This window comes from Perognathus longimembris, chromosome 11, assembly GCF_023159225.1.
Source record: "Perognathus longimembris pacificus isolate PPM17 chromosome 11, ASM2315922v1, whole genome shotgun sequence".
Lineage (NCBI taxonomy): Eukaryota > Metazoa > Chordata > Mammalia > Rodentia > Heteromyidae > Perognathus > Perognathus longimembris.
Window position 1 is genome coordinate 68343339 of NC_063171.1, and position 19709 is coordinate 68363047.

At 51.3% G+C, this 19709-nt stretch overlaps 1 protein-coding gene across 1 annotated transcript in view; it reads left to right on the forward strand.

Annotated features, from left to right (window-relative positions):
- Acbd3 (acyl-CoA binding domain containing 3) overlaps positions 1 to 14279 on the forward strand; it is a 28045-nt gene extending 13766 nt beyond the window's left edge. The window contains exons 5-8 of the mRNA XM_048357534.1: positions 2457 to 2631; positions 5599 to 5785; positions 7486 to 7770; positions 13111 to 14279. Of these exons, the coding sequence (XP_048213491.1) occupies positions 2457 to 2631; positions 5599 to 5785; positions 7486 to 7770; positions 13111 to 13322 (859 nt within the window). The 3' untranslated portion in view covers positions 13323 to 14279. The remainder of the gene's footprint in view (positions 1 to 2456; positions 2632 to 5598; positions 5786 to 7485; positions 7771 to 13110) is intronic.
- Positions 14280 to 19709: the final 5430 nt, after the last annotated feature.

Genomic DNA, 19709 nt, shown 5'->3' on the forward strand with positions numbered 1-19709 from the left:
CTTCTCAGCCTATGTCTCTGCTTCGTTCTTCTGATATCTTCAGTGTCCCTGCTCTGTTGTACACAAACATATCTTGGAGTCTCATCTTCTACTTTGCCATGTCTGACTGACTGACAAAACCTGTGGGGCCCAGATCAGCGCAGAGAACCTTGTCCAGCCAGTATACATCAGGTGCTCGTGCCTAGTCACTAGCCCTTAGTGAAGGACCGTGCTAGAAGGCTTGTCCTTTAAAAGGGGACTAGCTGTCAGGAGACATTTGTTAGCACTGCTCAGGACTTGGAGAAGGAGGTCTGGGCTGGTGTGACAAACAGCCTAATCCAGAAAATTAGAGCCCAAGGATTTCTTCTCAGTGTTTTTGGTTAGTTTCTCTCAGGAGATGCTTCATTGCTGTCTCAGGCAGATCCAGGGCCTCACCCTACTTTGAAGAGAGACCATGAATGCCTCTTTGAATGCCATGCTCTGGTGGGGAATTTGTGAGATTTTTGCTTTATTCTCAATGTATATGTTTATTTTTGTTTGTGTCTGTGTACCAGTCCTGGGACTTCAACTTAGGGCCTGGGTCTTGTCCCTGAGTTTCTTTTTTTGTTCAATGCTAATGCTCTACCACTTGAGCCACAGTGCCACTTCTGGCTTTTTGTTTGTTTGTTTTGCCAGTTCTGGGGCTTGAACTCAGAGCCTGAGCACTGTCCCTTGCTTCTTTTTGCCCAAGGCTATCTATCACTCTACCACTTGAGCCACAGCCCCACTTCCAGCCTTTTCTGTTTATATGGTGTCCTAAGGAATCAAACCCAGGGCTTCATGCATTCAAGGCAAGCACTCCACCACTTAGCCACATTCCTAGCCCTGGCTTTTCTTTTGTTTGTGAGATTTGAACTCTGGGTCTGGGTACTGTCCCTGAGCTCTTCAGCCTAAGGCTAGCACTCTACCACTTGAACCACAGCGCCACTTCCAGTTTTCTGGTGGTTAATTGGAGATAAAGAGTCTCGGCCTTTCCTGCCTGGGTTGGCTTTGAACTATGATCCTTGGGTCTCAGCCTCCGAGTAGGTAGGGTTACAGGTGTGAGCCACCGGTGCGCAGCTACTTCTGGCTTTTTCTTTTTTTTTTTTTTTTTTTTTTTTTTTTTTTTTTTTTTTTTTTGGTTCTTTTTTTTTTTTGGCCAGTCCTGGGCCTTGGACTCAGGGCCTGAGCACTGTCCCTGGCTTCTTCCCGCTCAAGGCTAGCACTCTGCCACTTGAGCCACAGCGCCGCTTCTGGCCGTTTTCTGTATATGTGGTGCTGGGGAATCGATCCTAGAGCCTCGGGTATCTGAGGCAGGCACTCTTGCCACTAGGCTATATCCCCAGCCCACTTCTGGCTTTTTCTGAGTAGTTTGTTGGAGATAAAAAGTCTCACAGACTTCTCTGCCCAGGCTGGCCTTGAATCATGATCCTTAGATCTTAGCCTCCTGAGTAGCTAGGATTACAGGTGTAAGCCACCAGCACCCAACTATTTATTTCTTTAGATGGATTTGAGGTCTTTGCTAAAGGTCTTAAAACTGAGCAATCAAACATGATTTCTCTGAAAGAACATCAAAGAGAATTGTAAGCAGTAGTACTCACTAGACACTATGTAAAAAGTTGAACTATACAACTTGCAGGTGGGGATGGAAGGGAGAAACTGGGAGAGATCAAGGGAAGGGGTGGCATTGTCTAAAAGGAAATGTAGTCTTTGCCTGGCTCATGTAACTGTAACCCCTTTGTATATCACCGTTATTAGAACAATAAAATGAGATGTCATTTATGATCATGAAAGGGAGAGAACTGTACTAGTCTTCTAGAAGTTGTCGTCTGTGTGTGCCTGTAATCCCGCCCTTGGGTGGCTGGGGTACAGGATTACTCAGGCTCAGGAATTGAGACCAGCCTTGGCAACATATTTTAACTTCTGTCTCAAAAAGATAAATTCCTTGTAGTGCTCGCTGTGCACCGAGAGCATCATTAAGAGCTGTGGTTCTCAGTTCTCACTGAGCTGCTCATGACATCATTTAGCTCTTGTGCCTCATGCTGTTTTTCATGTGCTTGAAAGAAAAGCCATCGCCACAGCTCAACCCTTCACGACTGCCCCAGGTGCCAAGTTGCCGTTCTGTGCAGCTCCACTGTGGGTGATCCAGACCGGCTGTGGATCTGGCTCTGTCTCCTGCAGTAGGCACTGGGTCGTTAGTGAACAGCCTTGTGGGTTGTACCTGGACAAGTTGTAGTGAGAGCACAGTGAATGTTAGTAACTATGGTGATATGCATATTGTTCTCAATCCCGAATTCACATTTTCTTTCAGGAACATAAGCTGATTAGTATAGATCACTAGCTAAGCCATCTTTTAAGAGTTTTAAATTGTAAGAATAAATAACAAGGGCATCTTACTGTGTTATGAACGATCTCTTGCATTCAATACCATTGTAGTGTGCATTTGTTATTGTTTTTAGGCAGCAGATAATGGCAGCCCTAAACTCGCAGACTGCTGTGCAGTTCCAGCAGTACGCAGCCCAGCAGTACCCAGGGAACTACGAGCAGCAGCAGATTCTCATCCGCCAGCTGCAGGAACAGCACTATCAGCAGTACATGCAGCAGCTGTACCAAGTCCAGCTTGCACAGCAGCAGGTACGACAGCTTGGAAACCCAGCCGCAGTTCACAGGAACCTGAGTGCTTTTCTCACACTTGCCAATGAGTTTTGCAGGGTATAAAGTAACATTAGGTGGTATATTGGGTGGGTCTGTGCGTCACGCTGGCAGTTGCAAGGTGAAGTACACTCTGTCAGAGCCACAGATGATGTAAAGGGCTTGTGGGAGTTTTATAGGCCCAGTGTCATTGCAGTGAGTCTGTTGTAGGCCCTAGTAGTCATCTTGGAACCCTGAGGATCTGGGTAGCTAGCCTTACTTAGTTCATGAACATCCATCAAGCTGGGTTCTGTCAGGCCCAGACTGCTTTCCAAGGAAGTCCTTTCCCTAGCGCGCAGGCTGGCTCCACACTGCTGCCTCACACCGCACCACACCAGTGCTCCTTTTCTTCCTTCAGCTCCCGTGCATGAACATCTGCTTCAGCACCAGGAGGCTGGTGGAGGTGGAACATGCCAATTTTAACCCGGTTAACTTTCCACGTACTGTGTGGACAAAAGTGTTACATGAGACTTCCTTCACTAAGATGACATGTTTTTGCCAAGCTCTTTGAATTCCTTGAAGATAGATAGCTTTATTTAAAATACCTTGTCCACCTGGGGGGGGGGGGGTGCTGCTTGCCTATAATGCCTGCTGCTTCAAAGCTAAGGTAGGAATATCAAGAATTCAAGCCCAAGCTGGACTATCTGGCAAGGCCCTCAAAATTTTTTTTTCTTTTAAGCATTTAAGCCAGACACTGGTGGACTGGGCAGGAAAGTCCATGAGATAATCTTCTCGCCAATTAAACACCAAAAAAGCTAGAAGTAGAGCTTTAAAGAATAGTTTTCTCTCCAAATCTTTGTCATCAATGACAAGGTGTTTTTTTTTTTAAACAAAAACAAAACCCTAGAGTTTATATAATCTACAAAAGGACAAAAAAGGGGAAGCTAAGTCAGAATTCATTCAAACAAATGAGCAGTATTTTTGAGGGGTTCTTCTCTGTCTTCTGTAACCTGCTTTTATTCTAGAATATTGCTTCTCATTTCTCCTTTGATGTCCACTGGGGTAACTTTTCATAGTTCATACACTTTGACCTGTTCATGCATTGCTTTGAGGAGAAAACCAATCTAGCACAACAAAGCCAGGAATAAGTAGTTGTCTCTGGAAACAGGTAAAATAGACAACTGAGAATACGGCCTTAGAGAAGTGTTTAGTTGTATTCCAACTGAAGTTCTTTTTTTTTTTTTTAACTATTTTTTTCTTTTTTTCTTTTTTGGTACTGGGGATTGAACTCAGGACATTGCACTTGCTAGGCAAGCACTTTGCCACTGAGCTACATCCCAGCTCCCAAAGTTCTTTTATTTTAAGTTAGCAATGCATTTTACATGAAGAGAAAGAACAAAGGGATCTTATTGAGTGAAGTCCAGACATTTCAAAAAATATATACAATCGATTTATACAAAGTTCAAAAACATCCAGGAAAAAAAAACAACACACAAATGGTATGTCAGTGGCTTAGACCTGTAGGAGGCTTGAGATCTGAGGATTGGGGTTCAAAGCCAGGCAGGAAAGTCTGTGAGACTCTTTAACCACCGGAAATCCAGAAATGGTTCTGTGGCTCAAGTGGTAGAGCCCTAGCCTTGAGCTGAAGAGCTCAGGGACAGCGCCCAGGCCCAGAGTTCAAGCCCCATGACCAACACCCCCTCCCCCCCACACATCAAAAAGCCAAGTGAACCTGTGGTTCAAGGTAGAATACCAGTTTTGAGCACAAAAGCTCAAGGACAGTACCCAGGCTGTGACTTCAAGCCGTAGTTCCTACACACACAAAACAGCCAGGCATAGTAGTACATACTTGTAATCTCAGCATTTGAGAGACTTAAGTCAGGGAAATCTTGAGTTCAAGGCCATTTGAGCTGCATAGTGAGACCATTTTGAAAAAACAAAAAAGGTTTAAGAAACAGGAAAGCAAATCAACAGAGTCAGAAGACTTGTTACCTGGTTAGAAGTACTAGGGACAGTTTTAGGGTATAGGTTATTCCTTGATCTGTGTGTTAATTATGTAGATGTGCTTGATTTGTGAAAATTGATCAAGCGGTATAATTTGTGTTTTGTGTACTTTATGTTCATTTTTATTAACTGCTCTTTTTTTGTTTTGTTTTGTCTTTTCTTTTTTGGTACTAGGGATTGAACCTAGGACATCTCACTTGCTAGGCAAGCGCTTTGCTCCATCCCAGCTCTTTGTTATTGTTTAAAGTTTCCCAGAAGTTATTTAAGTAGTAGGTATTTCAAGTAGCATCGGTGCTGAGTGAAGGTCGTGTGCACACGCCTGTAATCCTAGCTCCTCAGGAAGCTAAGATCGAGGATTGAACTTCCAAGGCAGAAAAGCCAATGAGACTCTCATCTCCAGAAGTGGAGGTCTGCATCAAATGGTAGAGCACTAGCCTTAAGCAGAAAAAGCCAACTGAGAGTAGTACAAGGCCCTAAGTTTGTACCCCAGTATCAGGCCCACCCCCATCCCCCCGCAACAAAAGTAGAATACATATTACTGTGCTCAGTTTTTCCTTTAATAGTTTTATGTGAGATTATTTTATTTTTAGCTGCCAGTTGAAATTATACTGTTAATATTCATTATAGATAGGATAAAGTATTAAACTTTTTTTTTTTTTTTGGCCAGTCCTGGGGTTTGGACTCTGGGCCTGAGCACTGTCCCTGGCTTCTTTTTGCTCAAGGCTAGCACTCTGCCACTTGAGCCACAGCGCCACTTCTGTATATGTGGTGCTAGGGAATCGAACCCAGGGCCTCATGTATATGAGGCAGGCACTCTTGCCACTAGGCCATATCCCCAGCCCAGTATTAAACATTTTATTAGTAATTTATGGGAGCATAGCGCTTTGGTAGGGCAGACATATAGAGCTAATGTCCTGTACGTTCGCCCTCCAGGTCAGTGTCTCTTCATTTTCTCTTGATTTGTAGGCAGCATTACAGAAACAACAGGAAGTAGTAGTGGCTGGGGCCTCTGTGCCTACATCATCAAAAGTGAATGCAGCTGTAGCAGGTGATGTCCTGTCAGTTAATGGACAGGCCAAAACCCACACTGACAACTCTGAGAAAGAGCTTGAGCCAGAAACTGCAGAAGAAGCCCTGGAGAATGGACCAAAAGGTATGGTTTGGCATGTCTTCCTTCCTCATCTAGAGTGCGTGCCAGAGTGCAGACCGCATGAAAAGCCAGTCAGAGAGAGAAGGGTTTGCCTTGAGAGCACGAGAGATGGAGACCCTTAGCATAGTGGGGAAGGTCAAGTCAGAGGTCTTGGGGAAACTTTGAAGACATAAGATGACCTTTTGTCTTTGTATAACTAAATTGTCTAATGCTGTGTTACATGTTATACTCAAACGTAGAAGCTTAAAGTCACAACAAACATTTCATCTCGCACAGCTTGTTAGGTCAGGAATTCAGGAGCAGCAGTTCAGCGCCTGGCTCTGGCTGAGGGTTTGTCTGTGAGTTTTCAGTCAAGACGTTGGCCAGGCCTGTGATCATGAAAGGCTTGCTAGGAGTAGGGGATCTGCTTCCGGATGGCAGAAGCCGTGCCGGCTCCTGAGCTCGCCAGGAGCCCCTTCGAGGGCTGCTTGAGCGCCAGCAGCGCTTCCCCGCTGTATCCCACGCAAGGGGAAAGGGGCAGAAGTGGCCCTGCAGTGTCTTTTCTTTTCATTGGTCACTATGTAGCCCAGGCTGGCCTGGAACATTGTGTGCGGTCCAGGCTGACCTTGGACGCGAGATCTGCCTGCCTTAGCCTCCCAGATGGTGGGATTACAGGTTTGTTACTCCACACCTGATTTGAATGCCCTGACGTTAGAAGTAACACATCAGCATTCCCCTCATACTCTACCATCATATGCCACCTGGAAGGGAGGCCCCCTGGGCCATCTTAGAGGTTGGCTGGCATGTTGGATTGGGATATATTTTTGTGGCTGCAGCGCCTTCTGTGGGCAGCTTGTTCACCCATGGCCGCCTCGTCAGCCGGCTGGCCGTTCCACCGTGGGGAATAACTCTTGTGAAGTGGACACTGTGGCGCTGTGGCCGTGGAGAAAAGGGGTTCGTTCTGCTGAGGGCGGCCTTGGAGAGGTCTGCCTGGGAGGTCTGGAGCTAGAAGAGTTAAACAGGAGGAGAGGGCTGTGCTCAGTGGGGAGTGGCTCAGAAGAAACCTCCTTTCAGAAGTCTTCCTGGTCTCTTTAGACAGAAAATCGCTCCAGAAGAGTTTATAGCTTCCCAAGGGTTTCTATAGCACAAGACCGAGGTCTGGCTCAAGGATAAAGTACCTGCCTAGCAAGTCCAAGGCCTCACTCCAAACCCCAGCACCACCCCTCCCTGCTCCCCCACCGAAGGAAGAGCTTGTAGCATTGAGAGGAGCACCCTGGAGGGCCTGCCGAGTGGTTTCGTATACACAGATGCTGCAAGATTGTACCCCCTTGTCTGTTGTTAGTGGCTCTCATTTTGTTGCGGTTTTTCTCTATTTTAGCTCCTTCAGAAAAGCCCCTGAAGCTTTACCATGGTCAGGACTTTTCCTAATACTAATGTATGCTCAGGTGCATGTCTCTCCCTGCTAGACGGTTTTCCCTGCTTCCAGCCAAGGAGTTCCCAAGGCCCTTTTCAGATTGCCTTGTGACTTAGAGGGTTAAAAAGTCACTTGTAAGATCACAGGTTCTACCTGTCCCACATTCCGGGTAGGAAGCTGGGGGGAGGCTCCCCGGGAGGCTTCCTACTGCCCCCGACCGCAGTGCACTGGTCAGGCACCTCTGAGCCTGCGCGGCTGCTGCAGGACCAAGGCTTTGCTGTTCAACTTGGACCGTTCTTGTTGCCTTTAGAATCTTTTCCAGTGATTGCAGCCCCATCCATGTGGACGCGGCCACAGATCAAAGACTTCAAAGAGAAGATTCGGCAGGACGCAGATTCTGTGATCACAGTGGGCCGAGGAGAAGTGGTCACCGTTCGAGTTCCCACCCATGAGGAAGGATCCTATCTCTTTTGGGAATTTGCTACAGACAGTTATGACATTGGGTTTGGGGTGTATTTTGAATGGACAGATTCTCCAAACACTGCGGTCAGTGTGCACGTCAGCGAGTCCAGTGATGATGAGGAAGAGGAGGAAGGTAGGGCACGGTGGGTCAGGAGAGCTGGGTTGTGTGTGGGTTCGGGTGTCAGCGGGCCTTGTGCTTCCTGACGCATGCGTCACGCAGGAAGAGGGGCTTGGCTGTAAAGGCGGTGCAGAGGCTCCGGGCCTGAGCATGATTTCCTCTGCGTGCCAGGGAACTACGTTTAGCAGTTGGCTCTTCTACTTGCTTAGTGCTGTTTCACTTCCATTCCAGCCTTGTATATTTAAAAGCCAGATGTATGAGATTACTTTGAAAACTTTTTATTCTGTGTAGATTTTTTTTTTAATGTCCTGGGGCTTGAATTTACGGCCTGGGCACTGTCCTTGAGCTTTTTTTTACTCAAGGTTAGTGCTCTACGACTTGAACCACAGTGCCACTTCCAGCTTTTTTGATGGTTAATTGGAGATTAGAGTCTTATAGACTTTCCTACTGGGACTGACATTTAACCTCGATCCACAGATAGCTTCCTGAGTAGCTAGGATTACAGGCATGAGCCACTGGCCACTAGTGGCCCTTTCACCTTGAAAAGCTTTGTGGTTTGTTTTTTTTTGGCCAGTCCTGGGGCTTGGACTCAGGGCCTGAGCACTGTCCCTGGCTTCTTCCCGCTCAAGGCTAGCACTCTGCCACTTGAGCCACAGCGCCACTTCTGGCCGTTTTCTGTATATGTGGTACTGGGGAATCGAACCCAGGGCCTCATGTATACGAGGCAAGTACTCTTGCCACTAGGCCATATCCCCAACCCCCTTTGTGGTTTGTTTTGTTTTGTTTTTTTGTTTTCTGCTAGTCCTGGTGCTTGAACTCTAGGCCTTGGTGCTTACCGCTTGAGCCACCGCTTCACTTCTGGCTTTATTTAGTGAATATAAGAGTCTCACGGACTTTCCTGCCCGGGGTGGTTTCAAACTGCAATCCTCAGATCTCAGCCTCTTTGGGAACTAGAATTATAGGCATGAGCCACCAGCACCCAGCTTTACTTTGGAAAGTTTTAAAGGAGCAGTAAGCATTTTTATCAACCCTGAAATATATTTAAATTATGTTAGGATAATAGCTTCATGGGTCATTATTCTTAAAATTTCAGTGTCAGTAAGAAAATTCACCAGGCCATCCCAGTAAAACAAATTTCAGTGGTTCATCGTTTGGAAATCACTGTCTTGCTAGAGTAGGATTTCTATGTTGTCTGAGTGCGTAGAGAAAATCAGGTGTTCTCAAGGACAGGTGCAGACTGCCTCGGTGTAGGAAGTGCATTATAAGATGCAGTGCTGGGGGCTGGGGATATGGCCTAGTGGCAAGAGTGCTTGCCTCATATACGTGAGGCCCTGGGTTCAGTTCCCCAGCACCACATACACAGAAAATGGCCAGAAGTGGCGCTGTGGCTCAAGTGGCAGAGTGCTAGCCTTGAGCAAAAAGAAGCCAGGGACAGTGCTCGGGCCCTGAGTCCAAGCCCCAGGACTGGCCAAAAAAAAAAAAAAAAAAAAAGATGCAGTGCTGGCTTTCTGCATGCTGAGTAAGCACTCACTTGTTGGCTGGTTGGGGTGGTGTAGGAGGCGTAGTACCTAGCTGTGAGAGCAGAAGCACCTTTCACTGTGGCTCAGCTCTGTGGGGTGCACTTGTATGCCAGGTGCCTCAAAAACAGTGCCCAGTTTCAGAGCTGAAGCCCCAGCCTCAGGGTGGGGCTGTTTGCCAGGGATAGAGTCAGCGCAGTGTAGAGAGCTATTCTGGGAAGTCTCACTGCTTGAGGGGCAGGTAGATGTTCAGTCATGTAGTCTAGCTCTGGGGCCCTTAGGACATGTATGGGGACATACCCAGAAATGCTGTGAGCAGTTCTTGAAATGAATACCTAAGTAAGTATTTTGTTTATTTTAGTGTTAAGTAGTTCTACAAAGAGGTTACAATTCTGAAGTCAGGTTATAAGTACAATGCGTCTTGGTCCTTGTCACCCTTTCCATCATTCCCCCCCCTTCCCCCCCCCCCCCTTTTCCCTCTCCAGTCCCTACCCTCAGGTTACGTAGACTTAATATACATTGAATATAATGACTGCATTTGCTCAGCCTCCCTCCATCCCGCAAACATATCTACTTTCTGGTATTCATTTTGCTAAACAGTTCTTCAGAGGAGTTACACTGTTGGACTCTTCCCCTAAGTATACCATCCTTTAGTCAGTTTGTGTATATGTGCATAATACCCTGTGTATGTTATCACATACATCTGTATTTTAGATATAGTTCCACATATGAGAGAAAACATGCACAGCATTTATCTTTGTGAGCCTGGTCCACCCACTTCCCTGCAAATGACATGATACTATTCTTTCTGATAGAGGAGTAAAGTTGTATGTGCATGCGTGCCACAGGTGTCTGATCTCACCCACTGCAGGGCAGCTGGGCTGTTTCCATGGGCTATCATGAATGCCGCAGCAAGGAGCACGGATGTGCGAGTGACTTGTGTTGCTCTGGGTAGATCCCGAGAGTGACGTTGCTGGATCATAGGATAAGTCAATACCGAGTATTATAAGTCAGGACATCACCTGCCTCCTTGAAAGCTCTCAGAGCAGTCTTACTTCCTGCTTCCTCTTCTGAACTTTCTGCGCTAACAATTTGGGGTTATTGATCCTGGGAAAGAACACTGGTAAAAGTAGCTGAGGACCATTTGTGTAGGTGGGGATCTTAGTGTCCTTGACCTTAGCTCTAGTATATATCCTTCAGAGGTGGCAGTGTCTATCCTGTACCTGTTCTACTCCTAATTATAAAATGATTTCCACTTACACCAGACCTTTTTTAATTTTTTATTTTTCTGGCCTCAGCTTTTTGTTTTAATGTGTTTGTAATTGTATAAATAGTACGCAGCCAAAGATAACAAAAGTTTTTTTTAAATGTAGCATATGAGTAAAAACTAAAATAGTTATGTCATAAAGGACTTTAAAGAAAAGGCTTCCAGGGGCTGGGAATATGGCCTAGTGGTAGAGTGCTTGCCTAGCATGTGTGAAGCCCTGGGTTCCATTCCTCAGCACCACATAGACAATAAAAGCCAGAAGTGGTGCTGTGGCTCAAGGGGTAGAGTGCTAGTCTTGAGCAAAAAGAAGCCAGGGACAGTGCTCAGGCCCTGAGTCCAAGCCTCGGGACTGGGGGAAAAAAGGCTTTCAAATGCATTCCATTTTCTTTTGAGTTCACCATTTATATCTAAGCAAAAATTACTTATTACTAATAAAATCCTGATTTTATTTATTACTAATAAAATCCAAGATTCCAAACCTATTTTTTTTTTCTTTTTTGTCAGTCCTGGCATATGAGACTCAGGGCCTGAGCACTGTCCCTGGCTTCTTTTTGCTCGAGGCTTAGCACTCTACCTCTTGAGCCACAGAGCCACTTCCGGCTTTTTCTGTTTATGTGGTGCTGAGGAATCAAACCCAGGGCTTCATGCATGTTAGGCAAGCACTCTACCACTAAGCCACATTCCCAACCCCTCTAGAACTAGTCTTAAATGTATTTTTTTTTTCATTTCTTAAGTTTGCTACTGTTTTTCCTTTTATATTCCATATTAAAAGCTTTTTATTTATGTTTTTGGCAAGCGCTTTTTTTTTTTGCCAGTCCTGGGCCTTGGACTCACGGCCTGAGCACTGTCCCTGGCTTCTTTTTTGCTCAAGCCTGGCACTCTGCCACCTGAGCCACAGTGCCACTTCTGGCCGTTTTCCATATATGTGGTGCTGAGGAATCGAACCGAGGGCTTCATGTATACGAGGCAAGCGTTCTTGCCACTAGGCCATATTCCCAGCCCCACTTATTTATGTTTTTGTCTTGTCTTATCTGTTGTGGGGCTTGAGCTTGGGGCCTGGGCACTGTCCCTGAGCTCTTTTGCTCAAGGCTAGTTAGTGCTCACCACTTTGAGCCACAGCGCCACTTCTGGTTTCTTCTTTTATTTTTGCCAGTCCTGGGCCTTGGACTCAGGGCCTGAGCCCTGTCCCTGGCTTCTTTTTGCTCAAGCCTGGCACTCTGCCACCTGAGCCACAGCGCCCCTTCTGGCCGTTTTCCATATATGTGGTGCTGGGGAATCGAACCGAGAGCTTCATGTATACTAGGCAAGCGCTCTTGCCACTAGTCCATATTCCCAGCCCACTTCTGGTTTTCTTGTGGTTAATTGAAGATAAGTGTTTTAGAGACTTTCCTGCCAGGGCTGGCTTGAACCATGATCCTCAGATCTCAGCCTCCTGAGTAGCTTGGATGACAGACTTGAGGCACCAGCATTCTGTTTACAGATCATTTAACAGCACCTAAAAATGTATAATTATTTAGATGGACTTTTTTAAAAATGGAAAAATCAAGGTCCCTCAGTATAACTACATAAATAACAAATTAACTGTTACCTGACTTATATAACTGTTACTGTATCCCATCTGTATAATCATCTTTATTATAATAACAAAAAATTAAGTTAGGCACCTATCTACCCTGGAGGCTGAGATCTGAGGATCCTGGTTTGAAGCCAGCCTAGGGAGGAAAGTTGGTGAAACTAGTATTTCCAATTAATCACCACCAAACTGGAAGTGGTGCTGTGGCTCACAGGGGTAGAGCACTCGCCTTGAGCAAAGAGCTCAGGGACAGCAGCCAGTCCCAGAGTTGAAAGCCCCACGACCAACTGAAAATAATACTTCACCCATTTTAAAAAGGCCCTCAAGGGCTGGGAATATGGCTTAGTAGTTTGCCTTGCAAGCATGAAGCCTTGGGTTTGATTCCTTAGCACTACATACACAGAAAACGGCAGACGTGGCGCTGTGGCTCAAGTGGCCGAGTGTGGCATCCGTGTCTGTAGTGCGCCTTGTATGCGGAGGCCTTTCTCTGAAGAAGAAAGGGTACCAGCAAGGACAGAAAGGTCTGGGAGATTCTTAGGTCCAGTTAACTACCAGAACAAAGTGCCGGAAGTAGAGCTGTGCTTCAGTAGATGAGTGAAAAAACTCAGGGACAATGCCCAGACCCTGAGTTGTACCCCCAGGACTGGCACAAAAGAAAAGTTGGGCTCAGACCTAGGAACAGTGGAAAGACAAAAACAGACAGATGAGGTGCAGACCACCTTCGTCACCTAGTGTCTAGCAGCAGGCTCCCAGGGCGCAGCCGAGTGCTGGGCTCACGGCCTGTGCAGAGGCACTTGGAGGACATCGTGGAAAGTGTGTGTGTGTGTGTGTGTATGTGTATGTGTATGTGTATGTGCATACACACGTAGACACACATCCACTCATCCATAAGATGGAGAATGAACCTTTTGTCAAGCAAAGAAAGGCGTTTAATTGCTTGATGTCAAAAGTGATTTCCCTGGATCTGATGTTTGACTTGCATCTATTCTTTCTCACAGAAAACATCACCTGTGAAGAGAAAGCCAAAAAGCACGGCAGCAAGCCGGTGCTGGACGAGATCGTGCCTGTGTACCGACGGGACTGTCACGAGGAGGTCTATGCCGGCAGCCACCAGTACCCGGGGAGAGGGGTCTACCTCCTCAAATTTGACAACTCCTACTCGTTGTGGAGGTCCAAATCCGTCTACTACAGAGTCTATTACACTAGATAAAGGCGGTGCTGCGCGGTGGAGTCTGGGCGTGGCGAAGACGGCGTTTACTTTCTTTTGGCTTTGGTGGGACACTGGAGTTGTGTTTCCCTATTCTTTTTGGTCTGATGGTATGAACTCTTGTGGAGTCGGGATTTCCTTGAGACGCTCTCGCAGTCATCCTCGGGGGCTGAAGGGGGTCCCTCTGACTCCTGAGCCCCTGGGTGCTGACCAGCACATGCACCAGTGGATGTGAAGTTACAGGAGCTCCGTGTTAGATACTCAGTCACCAGAATAAAATGGCCAGGGCAGACCGGGGGGGCTGCTGCGCGCACAGGGGTCCCTCCAGAGCCCAGAACTGCAGCGCCCTCTAGTTACATGCTTACTTTGTAGTCCACATCCTGTGCCGGGGCTGGGGTCCAAGGTCACCAATTTGAAACTTAAGACTCTCAAGACCTCACACAGTGTACTAGAGACAGACAGACATTGCCTCAGTCTTGCTCTGAACAACCCAGATTATTTTTGCTTTGAGGCAGCTGTTCAGTTACGTTACAGAGAATTATTTTCTGAGATTGTCTGAAAGTTAGAATGCTCAAACCCAGTAGAACCCCGTAGGTAACTGGAGTATGTAGACGCATAGAACACCTCAGACTTCTTCCTTGCGAGTCCCCGTCACTCAGGCCTTTCCATCCATAGCACACCACCAGTCAAAACAAAACGAAACAAGTCAGATTGGAAGTTGTCTGCACAAACTGTACAGTTAGGGGTTTCCAAACTCAGAGTGGCACCCACTAAATTAAACTAGGTCACTACCCTCCACCATCCGGGTGTGGAATATTAGAATTGGAAAAGCATATGCCCAGTCTCAAGTTTGCAACTCTAATCTGTACTATGTCTTTATTGATGGAAGAGGTACATCTTTGTTTTTGTATTTTTACCAAAAACAAACAAGGATTAATTGCTTCAAATTTGTGGAATTGATAAGTCTAGAAAAGAAGGGTGGTGTGGATAGAAATGACGAAGGATGGCAATATGCACTTAGCATTGTTATTTTATGTTACTGAAGACTTAGTTTTAAATGTTCAAATCGTACGTCACTTCCTTAGGAGAAATTCATTGACGGGCGATTTGTATGCCGTTCACCTTGTACAGCTGTTTGACTTGTGTGTGCCGCATTTCTTTTGATTTTCAATAACTTGGATTTTTTTGTACGTATCTAACTCTGTTTTCTTTTGTTCAAAACAAATTATTTTCTCCTAAGTAGTGCTTACTTTGTGTTTTTGGATTCGGATTTAATAACGGTCCTGCTGTCCGCTGTTACATCTAGCACCTTCACTAAGCCGCCCCGCAGCTCTGTGTACATACAGTGTAGAAACCAGAGTTAGGTACTTCCTGACTTCTCTTTTTAAAAGAGAAAAACACTGTATTTGAAATGTAAAATAAACTTGACAAAGCAGGCACTAATGTCCATTTCTCGCAGCCCTCGGTGCCGGCCTGGCTGCGTGTGGCGCGCGGTGGGCCCGCGCCGCGCTCCTCTCCCGTCTCGCTGTCGGTCACGCGTTCATGTCTCCACACTTTCCGTTTAAGACTTTTTATTGCCTTTGGCTGTTGATTAGTACAGTATAAGTGCGATTTCAACAAGATCCTGAAAGTAATATATTTAATCGATTAAAGTGTTTATCTGTACCTTGCTGGTGTTTGATTAGTACAGCCCCCTGCGGCACTGTTGGGTGGGCGGCAGAGGCGTGCGGTGGCCTGTCCCGTGTCGTGTGGCAAGCGCGTCAGGTTGCAGGAGCTGCTCCTGTGCCCTGCAGACCCCCCCCCCGGGGGAGTCACGCACTCCACCGCGACGGACACCACCAGGCTGTCCTCGGGGACAGCAGACTGTCCACACCTCCCGTGCAGTGTGGGAATGCTGCTTGTCCTGCCAAGGGTTACCTGTGGGTCAGTGAGAGAGCTAAAAAATGGCGTTTTTACTGGCATGTGCTGGTGTGGAGGTGCGCGGGCCAGGATTAGAGCTTGGGCACGCTCCCTGAGCTCTTTGGTTCAAGGCTAGACTCTACCACTTGAGCCACAGCTCTGGCTTTGGTGGCTAGTTGGAGATAAGAGTCTCACAGACTTTTCCTACCAGGTGGCTTTGAACCCAAATCCTCAGATCTCAGCCTCCTAAGTAGCTGGAATTATAGACATGGGCCACCAGTGCCCGGCTTAATGGATGTTTCTTGATGACTGCTCATCATAAGCATCTCACTAGGACTCACTCTCCTGAAAATCGCCTCATCATAGCCCTTATCTCCTTTAGGTACATTTTGTGTGTGTGTGCTCATCCTGGGGCTTGAACTCGGGGCCCGGGCACTGCCCTTCAGCTTTTGTGCTCCAAGCTAATGATTGCCCTATCACTTGAAATAGGGCTCCAACTTAGGACTTTGGGGGGGGGGGACCACTAACTGCAGGCTAGAATCTGGTGGACCTCTCTGCCCGGGCCTGGCTTCGAACTGCAACCTCAGACCTCAACCTCGAGTAGCTAGGGTTACAGGTGGTGGCTGAGACATTGGTGCCAGGCTTTTTTGGTTAATGTTTACTTCTTTGAGTTATTAGATGAATTTACACTCATGGTTGAAGAGTTCTGTAATCTGTTCATCCCTAAGGTACCTCCTACCTAGTTCTGATGTTTGTTTCCTTTGGTGGTGGTGTTACCACCATCGCTCTTTGGTTTTTCTTGCTTTGAGACAAGTTCTCCCCGTACAGCCCAGACTGGTCTAAAACGCAGTCCTTGTGCCTCAGCTACCCAAGTCCCAGGAATACAGGGGGTGTCCCCAACCTGCTGAGGGTCACATGGATACCTATGGATTCTCTTTACTGTTAATCTACTGGTGCCTGTGTGTGCGTATGTGTTTGTGTGCACATGTTGGCAAGGATCAAATCCAAGGCTTTATGCACACGAGGCAAGTGCTCTGCGAGCTACAGCCCCTGCCCAGTCCTATTTATGTGTAGATTACTTTCTCTTCATTTGCAATAACTGTAATATCAATACCAATATACAACCAGGGCCCGAGCTGTGTGGTTTGCTCATTTTTCCTTCTTCCCTTGTTTTTTGGATTCCTGTCATCGTTGGCGGCCGTCTTTGAGGTGAGTGCTCTGCTTCCATTTGCCTCTCCTGTTGACTTGTTTTGGTTTTCAGGAGTGGGTACGCGTTCAGTGCTCCCTCTAGGGTTTGTTAGCATGGCAGAATTCTTTCACATTCGGTAATGTGTATTACAGCATTTTTGTCTCTTACCTGTTGGTTTGTAGATTTTGCCTAGTGTTTGGAGACAAGTTCATGTTGTTTCTCCATCTCCCCACACCCGAAAATAATGGCGGTTCACACGCTTTTGCCCGTGAGGGCTCCAGGCTAACAGGAGCCCGTCTGTGTCCTGTCTGCCGCCGTGAGCCGTTGGCCAAGTGGGGTTGAAGCCTGAGCTGCTGGACCTGTCCCCCACGGGTACCCCAGCCCTTGCCCGAAGGTGGGAACAGCCTGTCAGGACTGGTCTGTGGCTTGGTGCCCCGGAGCCCTGGCCTGCCCCCCGCCCCCCCAGAGGACGCGGTGTGCACCGATGGCCCACTTCCTGACCAGCCCGGGAGGCTGCGCGAGGAGCCCGGGGCCGGACGCGCACGCTTGCCCACGTCCTGATGGGCAGGGTGCTTTCCGTTCGTGGGTGCGCGTGACGAGGTAAGTGCACACCACTCACCGGGACAGAAATGGGCTGGGTCCCCGCAACCACTGCACCGCCCCGCCCGGGACCTGGAAGGCCCTCGCCGGAACCAGGGGCACCCCACGCCCAGGACAACGCGGGGCGAGGGGAGGGGAGGGGGAGCCGCGCCTGGAAGGCCCTCCCCGGAACCAGGGGCACCCCACGCCCAGGACTGGACGGGGCCTGGCAACGCGAGGCCTGGGAGGGGGAGCCGCGGGGGGCAGCGGGCCTCACCGCCGGGGCTCCGGGCGTTCACCGTTGTACTTGGGAGGTGGGGGCCTCGCCTGCATTGGGCGCTGGCACCCCCCCCCCCCCCGTCCCCCACTCGTGACGCGAGCGAGAGCGGGGAGAGGAGGGGGCCTGGGGCGGGGCGGGGCGTCAGGGGGAGGGAGGGGCCTGGGGGCGGGGCGTCAGGGGAGGGAGGGGCCTGGGGATGGGGTGGGGCATCAAGGGAGGGAGGGGCCTGGGGGCGGGGCATCGGGGAGGGAGGGGCCTGGGGCGGGGCGTCAGGGAGGGAGGGTGGGGCCTGGGGCAGGGCGTCAGGGGGAGGGGGGCCTGGGGGTGGGGTGGGGCGTCAGGGGAGGGAGGGGCCTGGGGCGGGCGTCAGGGAGGGAGGGGCCTGGGGCGGGGCGGGGCGTCAGGGGGAGGGAGGGGCCTGGGGCGGGGTGGGGCATCAAGGGGAGGGAGGGGCCTGGGGCGGGGCGCGGCGTCAGGGGGAGGGAGGGGCCGGGGCGGGGCGGGGCTCTAAGCCCGGGGCCTGGTCGCGGTCGTCCTCGTGTGGTCCCGGGTCTTGAACTCGGGGGCCTTTGCTCAGGGCCGGCGCCTTCTGGCTTCTCCTCCTCCCCGGCGGCGCTGAGGGGCTGAGGGCGGCGCCCGCTCTCCGGCCAGGGCCGGCCTTGAACCGCGCTCCTCACAGCTGGGGTTGCAGGGGGAGCGCCCTCCGCATCCCCCCTCCCAGGTGCTCACCCCGGGTGCTCCTCCACCCCCCCCCCGTGCTCACCCCGGGTGCTCCTCCTCCACACACACACACACACACCCCAGGTGCTCACCCCGGGTGCTCCTCCACACCCCCCCAGGTGCTCACCCCGGGTGCTCCTCCACACCCCCCCCGTGCTCACCCCGGGTGCTCCTCCACCCCCCCCCCGTGCTCACCCCGGGTGCTCCTCCTCCACACACACACACACACACCCCAGGTGCTCACCCCGGGTGCTCCTCCACACCCCCCAGGTGCTCACCCCGGGTGCTCCTCCACACCCCCCCCCGTGCTCACCCCGGGTGCTCCTCCACCCCCCCCCCCGTGCTCACCCCGGTGCTCCTCCACACCCCCCAGGTGCTCACCCCGGGTGCTCCTCCACACCCCCCCCCCGTGCTCACCCCGGGTGCTCCTCCACCCCCCCCGTGCTCACCCCGGGTGCTCCTCCACACCCCCCAGGTGCTCACCCCGGGTGCTCCTCCACCCCCCCCCCGTGCTCACCCCGGGTGCTCCTCCTCCACACACACACACACACACCCCAGGTGCTCACCCCGGGTGCTCCTCCACACCCCCCCCCGTGCTCACCCCGGGTGCTCCTCCACCCCCCCCCCCCGTGCTCACCCCGGGTGCTCCTCCACACCCCCCAGGTGCTCACCCCGGGTGCTCCTCCACACCCCCCCCCGTGCTCACCCCGGGTGCTCCTCCACACCCCCCCCCGTGCTCACCCCGGGTGCTCCTCCTCCTCCACACACACACACACACCCCAGGTGCTCACCCCGGGTGCTCCTCCACACCCCCCCCAGGTGCTCACCCCGGGTGCTCCTCCTCCACACCCCCCAGGTGCTCACCCCGGGCGCTCCTCCACACCCCCCCAGGTGCTCACCCCGGGTGCTCCTCCTCCACACCCCCCAGGTGCTCACCTCCGGGCGCTCCTCCACACCCCCCAGGTGCTCACCCCGGGCGCTCCTCCGCCCGTCACTCACAGAAACAGACGCGTCTGGAACAAACGCTAAGCGAAGAAAGCCAAGCTCCGCAGAAGGCGCGGACGCGTCCCCACGCGAGACCCCACGCGAGACCTCACGCGGGACCCCACGCGACGGGACGAGGCGGGTCCGTGGCGCGGTCCGTGGCATCCGCTCCGTGGGCGCCCAGGAGGGGGAAAGGCGCGGCCCGGGGTGCGGCCGAGTTCGTGGGAGTGAACTGCGGGCGGCTGGGACCCCACTCCCGGGCCGGCGCGGGGAAGCGGCCCCGCCCTGCCCCCTTCCGCCACGCCCCCTTCCGCCACGCCCCCCTTCCGCCACGCCACGCCCCCTCCTGGGCGCCACGCCCCCGGACCGGCCACGCCCCCTTCCGCCACGCCACGCCCCCGGACCGGCCACGCCCCCGGACCGGCCACGCCCCCAGCCCCGCCGGTCACCCACTGACGCCCGCGCCCAGGGGCCACCAGGCTCCACGCGAGGCAGCGCGCGCCACGTGGGGACCCGGGGCGTCGCGTGGCCGGGGGCGCTCGTGGGCTGGGCCCGACCAGCGCTGTGAGGGACGGGAGAGAGAGCCGAGGGCCGCGGGGAGGCCGCCCCGTCCGGCCGCGCCCCGCCAGGCCCCGCCCCGCCCGGCCGCGCCCCGCCAGGCCCCGCCCCGCCCCGTCCGGCCCCGCCCCTCCCCGCCCGGCCCCGCCCCACCCCGCCCGGCCCGCTCCTCCCTCGATCC